Raw genomic sequence first — 12,550 nt, 5'->3', positions numbered from 1 at the left:
AGTATCGTATCGTTTCAGATATTTCAGTATCGATACATATCGAAATATCGATATTTTTTACAACACTACTTCCCTATTATAGGCAACAAAAATGTTTTGAAAAAAATTTATGTCTGAATTCACAGAACTGATAAAAGAGTTGGCAGAAAGTTCCCAGATCACCTACTACTTTCTGAAGTGTGCATACGATGGACACTTTACTATTCCATGAGGCCACAGGGGAGGATTTGTGAATGGCGGTGACGCGACTCAACTGACGCTGGTAGGTCACGTGATAAGGACAACATGGCGAATATAGTGCATCCAGAGAACATTTATACTATATAGAACAACCTTTCTTAGCGCTCACAAAGTAAGTACTTATTCAATATAAGTACCCACTCGAGAATATTCGATTTTTGATGCAGCCATAGACTGGGGTGTTTCCATGATGGCCGCCAAGTAAACTGACTTGCCCTAATTGGACTTCAGGACACCTCAGTTGCTATGCATCAAACAACATCGACATAGATTGCTTGGCAATCCGCACAGGTAACAACTGATATCCTAATATGGGGAGAAAACGATTTAAGATTCTATCCAAGCTGTGCATGTCCCAGTAGAATCCTTTAGGGCTCTTGATGTCTGAGAAACACACTTTCTGTGGTTAGCTTATTAGCTTCTCTGCTGCTTATTTACTTTAGAAAGCCATAGGCTACCGTAGAAGCAATATTTTGAATTATGGTTATATTTAATTTTGTTTTCCTGGTATTTAGGACGTGAAATTGATGTCCTGACTGAATGGGAGCGATACCTTACGGCTCAAACCCTATAACATTTTTCTCTTTAATGGCTCATTCAGGGTATGCCAAGGTTTTGATTGACAGCTAAATTCTTCAGTGTAGCCAGAGGAGAGAGGCAAGGGCTCAGCTGGATTGTTTTCTGTGGCTTAGGTTCCAATTCCCAGCTCTCCGTTTGGCAGAAGGGATCCACTTCGCCATCAGTAAACTGTGACCATGTCTCAGGGCTCTGATCTTTTAATGCTTAGTCCCAAGAACTTTCCATTTCGAGTCACTGATCCAAAACCGAAAGGGTTTTTTTCACCTTGTGTATATAAATTGCAGCCCACAAAGCAATCATTTGAGTTGCAGGTCTTGTCAGAAGCATCATCAGTGTTTCGCTTTCAGCTGTGTGGTAGTGTACTTGGCTCTCTCTTGCCTGGAGTTGTGACTCATGAGTTATATTAACAAAGGTGAACATTGCAGCTCCTCTCAATATGGTTTATTTCCTCAATCAGCTTTGGGACTGAGCTGCACATTTGCCAGTTAATGGGAAGAATGAAGGAGTTTGCTGGTTAGTGCGAAGCTGTGTCTGCTTATCAGGCCATACAGTGTGACACTCATGGAAAGGATGATATTATGGCCATATATTTAGTTTATGTTTGTTATAAAGGAGATTTATTTAGTTAATTGTGCTTTGCAAGATATCTTTCTTTGTTCAGTCTCTCTCTCCTTCCCCCTCTCCCTTCAGTTGAAATGAAGCATTAAGCCCTTTAATAGGTTGCAGAGTGCCACAAACGTTACTCATAAGGCCTTTCCTGCTGCATATCAGCTACTTTGTAAAAATATGTAAATTTCACCACATTTTTTTCAGCTCAAAAGCTTGTTAGAATGAGATGAATGGAGAAAAAAATCAATGCAATGCAAATTTTGAGATGGAAAAAAAACCGTTGAAGTGAAATTATTATTTTATATCACAGCCGCATCTTTGTCTGACAATATGTTTATACAAATGTGTTAGTTCAGTGGCTCGTTCAGTGTTGCCTTTGAATAATTAAGTGGGAGGAATTAATTTCATGGATTAATGCAGCAGAAATGAATTTAGCTCATCTAGGGTTGCACATTTTTCTTAAATGTGGTTGCATTTTAGATAACTGAATATTGGACATCTAGACTGAATCTTGTTGCAAAGTTTCATATGGACAGACGCTAAACATGTCTTAAAGACTCCATGAAGTGGGGTGCTTTTTTGCATATAAAATGAAAAATGAGGATTTAAGACTCCTCAGTGTTACAAAACACGTGTGCTGACAAACTCGGTGTAGGAAGAGGAAATTAAGCTAATCTCCCAATGTTTATTTTGGCTCCAGAAAGAAAATTGTATGCTGCGGCAAACAGGATTTGCCCTTTCGTTTCCCATCATATCTGAGCAAAAGTGTGTCTGTTAAGAACCCTAGGATTACGTGGAGAACACCTTTTCGATGCAACACCACCTACCCGTCCTGTTAAATCCTCTTTCTTTGAGCCAGCTAGGCAGGGGTCCAGTCGTACCTGACCACACATGCCAGTTCCCCCTAACCTTTCCTCACTCACAGTCGTGCACCACACAAACAACTCTCTTCACAGCAAGAGACTGAAGTGCACTCTATCAGTTTGCCAAGTGCACTTTATCAGTGTGTCGGCCCGAAAATCAAAGGCAGGTCATTTGTCCTCAGGCTGCGCATGTTTACTTTGAGTTGTTGCTCTCATACCCACCCACACAAAAAATATACTGAAATTCAAGCATCCGATGTACTCACGGTTCAGTCGGAGAGGCGATTAGGCCTTGCTTCAGTGGTGGTGTTTGAAGAGGGAGGAAATGATCATTTGTTCACATCCTAAAGGGATAGACTGGTAGAGATTAAAAAAAAAAACAGCAACAGATAAATCTTTCAATTAATTTTACATGAACCATATTCTCTTTGTCATTGCAACTTTTTTTCCTTCTAATTATTGGATTTTATTTGGATTTTTTTCATTTGTAGTTAAACTATACATTTAATGTTACGTATTAGGTTCATATGCTAACTGGTTATAAACACAATTTTAAACTCTCTTCATATGCACATCCTCCATATAAAAGGCTAGTTATACTACCATTCAGAAGTTTGGGGTATGTGAGATTTTTTAAAAATGTTTTTGAAAGAAGTCTCACCAAGGCTGAATTTTTTTATTAAAAAATACAGTAAAAACATCCCATGAGGGAAAAAATATTTTGACCATTTTAACCATTTTAGACTCTCTTAATGAGTGCTGAGTAGTCCCTACAACCAGCAGGCGCCACCTAGCCACAAAAATATTAATAATCATATTTTTCAAAATGACTGCCTTGATCAACACAAAATATGTGTTATTTAAAAGCTTGGAGTCTGAACTTTACAATGCATGTAATTTGATTAACTCTTAAGTAGTGCGGAGTTATTTGCTGATAAATAGTTTGTTTTCATAATTTATGATTTTTTTTGTACTATGTACTGCAATGTGTCAAAACCATCATATAGCTCTGATAGTCATGTGTCATAGTAGAGTAGAATACAACAAGCATAATTGTTTTGGGCTTTGATGAAACTTGACCCCCCCCAAAAAATAACGCATGCAAATAACATACGGATGCATAATATATGCAAATGACATACGGATGCATAATATATGCAAATGACATACGGATGCGTCATTCATGTGGCTTTTTCGCTTGTGACTTCATTAAACATGCTCAGATCGTGGAAAATGGCATATTCTTTACAGCAGATTCTCAAAAAAGAGCCCATACAACATAATCACTCAGCTCTAAAGACATTGTGTATGTCACTCAGAATTTATTTTACATTTTAAAATGCTTTCCAGGTGTCTAAACAGGGCTAAACAAAAATGCTACCTTGATTTGAAATGTTGTAAATGTTCAACTTTTGATTATTTTATGCCATCACCACAAAACAGATTCAGATGGAGCTCACATGTTGGGGAACTTTACCAAAAAAGAATTGTCCTCCTACCTTATTTCCTTAGTAATTGCATGTCTAAACAGAAAGATATGCAAAATTTCCCTTGAGCAAACTTTTTTTGTCTTTTATCAACAGTTTCTCAGCATAAGAATGTCCAAAAGTAATGAAAATTTCAAAAAATGTAAAACGTTTTCTGTCAAACAAAGCACTCTCCTTGCTAAAGTTTTGGAGTTATAAGGCTTTACTTTTGTTTATGTCCCTCAGAAATAAAACTCTAAATATGCATTCAGCGCTTAAAGGGTTAAAATAACTGTTTTCTATTTTGATACATTAAAAATTGTATTTATTCCGGGGGTGGCAAAGCTCAATTTTTAGTACCCATTACTCCAGTCTTAAGTGTCAAATGATCCTTCAGAAATTATTCTAATATGCTGATTTGGTGCTCAAGAAACATTTCCTATTATAATCAATATTGAAAAAAGTCCTGCTATTTAATATTTTTTGTGAAAACTGTAATCAGGATTCTTTCATTTATTTGAAATAGATGTTTTTAATGATGTAAACTTCTTTACTGGCACTTTGAAAATATATATCATTCCTGCCGAATAAATGTATAAATAAATCTTGTTTTGAGCCGTCACATTTCTGAGTGGTAAAACGTAGGCATAGAATTTTTAATAATATTTGCCTACTGGGTTTTGATCAGAGGAAATTGCCCCTATATACATGTATATCTGGGTTCTCTGGGACCCCAAACATAAAAACAGTAAGTCATTCTCAAAAAGAGTGTTCAAAGCGCAGGTTCCTCTAGTCAGTGTTATGGGACTACTGGATTATTGCTGCTTCTTTCAGCTCTGCATATCTTCAGTATTGAAATCCCTCATAATCTGAGTCAAGGTTGTTTCGTAATAAACTGAGTGTTTGATGCCACACTAAAATTTCTTCTCTGTATTTTAAAGTATGTCCCTATAGAAATGAGAGTAGTCTCGAAAACCCTGCGCTCTACTCATTCGAAATGGGCCTCACGTATATCTAGGTGTCAGAATATCTTGGAGACATCATAGAGAGGTCATAGATGGGCTACTTTGACTTTAGCAACTGCCCAGCAGCATGAAAACAACCCGGGACACCCTATTGAGAATGTTAGTCCCACTCCAATGTCATGCCAGTGAGTTTTGCACTACTCGCATGTATTTCAGAATAATTTATGAATCAATTTAGATATTTTTTTATTGTTAAATTTTTCCTTTTAGATTTTGGGTAACTATGCATCCTTTTCATTCATTTAGAACAATCTGACATCCGACTGCAACAGTACGACTAGACTAATAGTCTATCTGATGCTGTTATGAAAGATTGCTAAACTTGGCAGGAAGCTCGTTAATAGTCTCTGAAGTCGTGATATTTTTGCCTCACCATCTGTGGTGTTTTCTTTTCTCTCTCCCTCTCTTTCTTTCTCTCTTTTTTTTTTTCCTTAAAGCTCTCCTTCCTGTCAATAATGTCATTTAGCGCTCTGAAGGTGATTTGTCCCGGGGACGTTCAGTGGTTTAATACTGACTAAGCAAGAAAAACTCCGTACCAGACCAGGACGTGACAAGATTTCACTCTCAGATAATTTTACCATCGTCAAGCATTGTTGTCTCCATCTCTCATGCCGTGCTTTAGATTGTAACACAGTGAAATGTATGATATCCATTAAACACGCTCTATAACTCGTCGTTTAGTCTATCTCTGGGTTAGTGATTGATTTGTGCCAATCAACAGTCATACACCAAGAGGGCCTTTAGAACTCTTTTTCTGGGGTGACTACTAGACACCTCTCCTCCTCTGTGCAGGGTCCAGAATTAACACTTGTCAAACACCAAATGCAATATTTTTTGAATGAATAAATGTTGCCTGCCAGTGATTTGATCATTTGAATAGGAAATGGAATATGGCAAAGTCAGCCTGTTAAAATGATAATCTGCTCCTTGCTGGTTTCAATTGTTCTATTTGTTAAAATTAGGTAAAGGGTTAGTTCACCCAAAAGTGACAATTCTGCCATTAATTACTCACCCTCATGTCGTTCCAAAACCGTAAGACCTTCGTTCATCTTCGGAACACAAATTCAGATATTTTTGATTTTGATTTTTCCAAGGTCCAGAAAGGCAGTAAAAGACAATGTTAAAATAGTCCATGTGACATCAGTGGTTCAAGCTTTGAAACGATGAGAATAATTTTGTGCGCAAGAATCAAACAAAAATAACAACTTTATTTAACAATTTCTCCTGAGCTTGTGGTGCTCACGTGAACAGCGTCGGCCAATGGTAAGCCGGTGTTCTGACAAAGAACCCGGAAGCGCTGCACTGTATTCACTACATCACCAGCATAGGAGAACGACACCGAAGAGAAAGAAATTGTTGAATAAAGTCATTATTTACAGCTCAAAATATACTACAAAAAAGTATTCTCGTCACTTCATAAAATTAGGGTTCCACTGTAGTCACATCGACTATTTTAACAATGTCTTTACCTCCTTTCTGGACCTTGAAAACTGCAAGGACGTTGCTGCCTATGGGTAGTTCAGAGAGCTCTTGGATTTCATGAAAAATATCTTTATTTGTGTTCTGAAGATCATCTTTAGTTAGTACATTTAGATATTGTGAACTAACAATTAACAACCTCTATAAATCTAGGTTAATGGTAAGTTATACTATTGATTATTGTTAATTCATGTTTCTTCATTACCCTTTAGCTAATATAAATGTATTATTATTTGTGGAAAAATAACATTTAACATAATAATAAATACTTTAAAAGTGTTGTTCATTAGTTAATGTATTAATTATCATTAATTAACAATTAAATTTAACCTTGTTGTTAAATGTTACCGGTGGTCCAAATAAATGGCATAGAGTCCAGTGTTTCCCACAGATTAGAAACCAATTTGTGGTGGCGTCCGGGCAGGGGCATGGGGCCGTGGTGATTGGGACAAATATCGATTTCGATTTTGATTCAGTATCAATTCATATAGCCTACTGTACATATAAGGAGCGTTTGCCTTTTTAGCACTATCTTAAGCTTGTCTTGCGTTAAATTATATTTGCTTGCATTCAGTAATATTGATATGTGTGTGCTTATATAAGTATAAGCTTATAAGCTTATATAAGTGAAGCTGTGGTGTATCCGCTTAAGCCATTCAAATGTATCAGTGCTGCTTTGTGTGGAACAATTGAGCGCTCCGTGAACCACGTGACCGCGCGCGCAGCCGGGAGATGAGAGCATGTCGCAACTCTGGCTTTACCTGTTATGCCACATTAGCGCCAAAACGGCATATATTGTTTGAATTTCATATTCAATTTGAAAAGCTTAGACTTTCAAGTTTCATATCTAAAGCAGGTTTGAGAGAAAGAGAGAGAGACGCATGAGTGACAGAGAAATGGAGGGAAAGGAAATGAACGAATACACTGCGTGTTTTAAATAGCGTTAAAAAGTTAATGAATAACGACGTGCAATATGTGGCGGCCGGTGTTCATTCTGTGGCGCACCGCCACAAATTATTCTATGTGTGGGAAACACTGGAGTCTACTAAAGAAAACATTTGACATGGCTTGGTCATACCAGAAGTTTTTTTTCAATTTCTTTACTATTTTTCTCCAAATGTTCTTTGTTGTCACACCTGCGTGGAATATTCCTCATTTAGTCACAAAAACGAGGAACAAAATCCTAATGTACCATTGTGTGTTCGCTGCAGTTTTACAGAGTGACAGTTTATAATCTGTATAATCTTTTAGTTGTTTTGAGCGAGCAGGATCCATTGTCAAAATGCCAACAAATCCGTTTGTCATTAATATACAAGGGAAACGCTTAATATTTCCTCTACGTGGACAGAAATATATATTGTTTTTGGAAACTATGCAAAATACAGTTTCATGGATGGTAAGAATATTTATCGCCTACCATTGGCAAAATCATAATTTTAGACTATGTATGTTTGTTTTTGTATTTTGTGCACTGCGCTCCATTAGGATCTCTCAATAGGGGGGACGTCAGGCTTGGAGGTTGGCCGCCCTCTCGGTGAGAAAATGCAAACGATGGCCTGCCGAGCACATGAGTCTTCCAGACATGCCTTTTTCCGCTTTATTACCATCCTTCCCCTTTGTATGTGACTGCAACAAAACGCCAAACAAGCCCTACTCGAAGCATTTTGTTTTAGTCATTTTGTTGTCCAAACACCCCCCTGCATGCAGCCCATATGTCATGATATCCATCTCTCCACAACATTTTCACATGCCTTTCTGCTGCTTTTTCCGCTCCCTCCCTCTTTTTGTACATATATACACTAGTCTTTTTGTATCCTCCCCCCCCCCTTATACCTCACTTCTCTTGTCTCCACAAGCCTCGGTAGAGAGTGCGAGAGCAAGCACATGTGGGGGTGGGGAGGAATCACAGCTGAATTAGTTGTGTCTCTCCGATTGGCTGAGAGGCTGGGCAATATGGGAAGGGGGGGAGAGAGCGGGGTGGGCGGCATTTGTTTATTTCATATTTCCCCACCTTTCTCTTATCTTGTGTTATCACGGCAACGGCTCCTCCTATACAAACATAAAATTGACAGTGGAGGGGAAGTATCGGGCTTACTGTATACAAGGGGAGGGGTGTGTGTGTTTGTATATATGTGTGTGTGTGTGTGTGTGTGTGCTGTCTGTCTGCCTGAGAAAGAGAGCCATTTAATTTGTGGAGTGAGCAGGGATATGCGTCAGTTCGTCCGTCGTATCCTAGACACTGCCGATGCCGCGTCCACAATCTGCTCAACGTCACGGTTTCATCAGGCGAGAGGGGTTGGCGCTCGGCGACGCCACCACCAGAAGAGAGAGACAGGCAGAGAACGAGAGAAAAGCAAGGCACCATTGGTGCACTGATGCCTGTGCGCGTGTGTGTTTGAGTGTATCTGTGTGGGGCTGCCGGCGGTCCGCTGCTCCTTAGTTACTCTGGCTTCTTGCTGCTGCTGTACGTCCTTCATCCTGTTTGCCTCTGACACAATGATTTTTTGTAATCACTTAGGTGAATACAAGAAGGACGAACTCTTGGAAGCTGCGAGGTGAGTACATGCTTTCTCAACCTTTCCTCATCTCATTTCTCATTTCCCACTCTCCCATGGTTCTGTTCTCTTCCTCCCTCCCCTGCTGTTTCCATAGACACTGTTTTTCTTTTGTCTCTGCACATGGATATGAATTAAGGCATGTGTCGGAGAAGGTGCCTCCCGGGCCGGGAATGTCTGACTCAATGCATGCATTTTCATACGTACATGTGATGGCCTGGAGGAGTCCACTTCCTGCACAGAGGACAGCCCGAGAGTTTCCATTTAGCTGCATTCTGGGCAGAAAGCTTTATTCCATGTGGCGAATTCGGTTTTAATTGGTTTTTGAGTGCTGCAGGTTAAAGAAGAGGAGAAGGATGCGAAAGAGATACAAAACTTCACATACTACCTGTTGTCTGGAGAAACTCCATTTCACCAAACAACTTTAGGACCCCTAGCCAAGGAGAAACAAGCACGTGACTTGTCGGCAATCCCAGCAGTCACCGCCTTCGTCACAGAAAAGATGTTCCTTTTCATACTGTGGTCTACATCTCCATTGGCTTTACCCCCCTTGTTATACCCCTGCCTTCAGGCACAGCCCGCAGCATGGATACAAATCAGGACTCTTGTTGTTTTAATGATCAAGAGAGAAAGAAACTACAAAGGCCTTGTAATTCTCTCCAACGTTAGGAAGAAAGCTTGTTAGGAACACATGATCACAGGGGGTGGAATTAAGTGGATCTCTGACCCCCCACCCTCACCCACAAAGATGGCACGAGTAACCCTATAAATTCCGAATCGTTGGTAGAAACTTGCAGAATGGAAGATGAGTGAAGCAGATAAAAGGACAAACAATTTGCAAGAAAGTCAGGTTTGACTTATGGCCTGCGCTCTTCTTAGTAGTAATCTCCCGAAGACCGGGATGCATCTGCAAACGCATCAAGAAGATTGATGACACCCTCCCATTCCTCAGCCCCCAGCCAGCCCTATTTTTCCATGTCGGTGGAGTGTGCATTTAAATGAAGGAACTTATGTTGCTGTTCACTGAAGCCAGTTATCTGTAGTTACTGGCAGGAGGATACCAGAGCAACTGGGGAGGAACAAACTACTGTTTATGCGAGGTCCTGGCAAGGCTTGAGCTGCAGGAAAGCTCCTGTATGTCAGGTTCTCTGGAAAGAGTCGACTTAAGTCTGCTATTGTCATAGAATATTTTTTGCATGACTGCAAGACCCTGACCGTTTCCAAAGATGGAACACTTGATGCCGATATGTTCCAGCACAGGAGCACGGCCATTCCACGGGTATCAGCTCTGATACTTCTATTTTTGCCGGATCAGGAATCGGTCAGACGGGACATTAATACATTAAAAAGCACCATAAAGTTTCCGTGCTCTATATTCCAAGTTTTCTGAAGTCGTTGAATTCAAGTTCACGTAAACTTCTCGCTCGCTGTCGCTGTCAGTCATTCTCCATTCAGTATTCAAACTGCGTGTCGTGTTCGGTTCCGACAGTCAACACGATGAAACTCTCTAAGATGATTCAATGTTTCTATTATTATACTTGATCTGTAGATAAAGGTCTATGGTTTTGCGCAACGGGACTTTATCTTGCTGAAGTTTATTGCTGTTTCTAAATCATATTAGAGAGCACTATGAATTGTTTTTCACGCGCACTGTAACTGTAAAGTCCTTTTATGCAAAACAATAGACCTTTATCTACAGATCAAGTATAATAATTTCTGAGAGTTTCAGAAAACTTGGAATATAGTGGAAACTTTATGGTGCTTTTTAATGTAACTGACATTTGAAACTGTTAAAAGAAAAGGCTCAATGAACTATTGCATAGAAATATTACACTACGCATCAATGTCTCTTGAACTCCATGTTGCTTCAAGTGCATCATTCTGCTCACGGGATGCGCATAAGCGTTTTGTGCCGCTTTATATTGATAGCCTTTCATATAATACTTTTGCGCAAATTAAAGATTGTTAATAACCTTTTTCGGTCCTATCTCTCATATGTTGCTGCCTTTTATTAAAAAGCTGTGCTATACGTTTAAAATAAATATTTTATTTTATAGTATAGATGTGTATATATAAATATATTTACTTGTTTTTCATGAATGTATGAGTCATACATGACATAGTCATGAGTCATGAATGAAGTGACATTCTGTTTATTTTGAATGTCTACTAGTGAAGCTATTGGTTTATTTACAGTTGTTGCACTGGTGCACAATTATTTAATAAATAATTCATTACATTTGTGGCTCTTTGTTATTGTTTTACAAAGTTAGGAAAGTAATGTTTACGCAAAGCTGGATGCCTTGCACAAAAGAATGATCCCAGTCTCTGAATCGGTGATCGGAATCTGTATCAGAGGCGAAAAAGGCAGATCGGAGCACCCCTAGCTAATATGGCTCTTTGCCATTGTCCGCCTTTTGAGTGGGATCAGGCCCATCTCTAGCCACAGATGGCATGCAGTTTTGGCCTTAGCCATGGCAAGCCTGTCAAATCCAGCACTGGGGGCGTAACGTTAAAGTCATTGGCAGGTGCTGATGTGTCAAACCCCTCCAAGCCGCTTGCTGGAGCTCCAGGTTACGGCTCAATCCAGTTACAGCAGGAACTTTCTATAGGATATCCGCAAATGCCACTGATGCCTGTGTAAAATATACATTGTCGGTTTCCTCTTTACGTTTCATAAAGGAAATCACCAATAAATGCTGTTCATCTTACATGCTCCTGCTTCCTTGATTATGAATTTTATTCCCCCATCTCTCCTTTTATCCTTTACTCCTTCACTCCTTATCTTCCCTGTGAAATTTACTGTTAGCTTGTTCTTTTTTTTCTATTCCCCATTGTTCTTTAAAAACTGCTGCTTTGCTACAGGAGCGGAAATGAAGAGAAGCTCATGGCCCTGCTTACGCCGTTAAACGTCAACTGCCACGCCAGCGATGGCCGTAAGGTAAGAACATTCACTGCACCATTAACGTTTGACCACTGTTTGTGAATACTCCATAGAACTATTAATATTCTCCTTCTGACAAACTTCTAAAACTGAGTCAAGGGAGATGCCATATTTCATTTTACATGAATGGGAAAAAAAAAAGGTTTTCGGCTGATTTCAGTCATCAGGAAAGTCGATTCACACACGTCTCTCCGCAGAGTTAATTACCCTACTCTCAGTCAACTTTTGTCCAAGGTTATTATAGTATATTTTATTTATGTTAACAAAATTGTTTTTAGATGTTGTTGTATTTTCACTAGGGACAGTAGCACTGCTTCCGTCCTATCGGCAATTATAGCTCCAACCAAAATACAATTGTTCCAAGTTGACTGGTGAGACATTGCCTTCATTTGAATATTTCAATAAATATGATGTCTTCCATGACTAAACTTCATTGTGAAAAATGCAGCATTGTTCATTTCACGTTGTCTTCATTGAGCTGATTTTGCAGTTGAAAATACGTTTAATATATGTCACCGTCATCATCAAATGTCATTAAAAGTAAAAGTGAATGTGGAGGATTGAGTTTAAAGCTGAAGCTAAGAAGCATCACACTTATTTAATTGGTTCACATTTAATTAAGTACAGAACTCAAGTAATTTATGTGGAACTGCCATTTAATTAGACTACTTTTTGCTGTTGTTGTTGTGCATGAAATTCAGGGCTCAACATTTCACTTATCAGAGAGTTTTAGGTTCAAAGAAATACTGCTTGCATTTGGTTCCAAGATTAAAGCAAACCCTCAGGTTTT

At 39.1% G+C, this 12,550-nt stretch overlaps 1 protein-coding gene across 4 annotated transcripts in view; it reads left to right on the top strand.

The window, feature by feature from the left end:
* The window catches only part of tnksa (tankyrase, TRF1-interacting ankyrin-related ADP-ribose polymerase a), a 127,453-nt gene that overhangs the window by 45,559 nt on the left and 69,344 nt on the right, over positions 1-12,550 (top strand). For all 4 annotated transcript variants that reach the window (XM_079835268.1, XM_079835266.1, XM_079835269.1 and 1 more), the window contains 2 exons: positions 8,780-8,816; positions 11,682-11,757. In XM_079835268.1, coding sequence (XP_079691394.1) covers positions 8,780-8,816; positions 11,682-11,757 — 113 coding nt within the window. The remainder of the gene's footprint in view (positions 1-8,779; positions 8,817-11,681; positions 11,758-12,550) is intronic.

The sequence above is a fragment of the Gobio gobio genome (assembly GCF_949357685.1).
Source record: "Gobio gobio genome assembly, chromosome: 14".
Classification (NCBI taxonomy): Eukaryota; Metazoa; Chordata; class Actinopteri; order Cypriniformes; family Gobionidae; genus Gobio; species Gobio gobio.
Note: the sequence above shows the minus strand (reverse complement) of the source record. Positions and strands in the feature narration are given on the sequence as shown.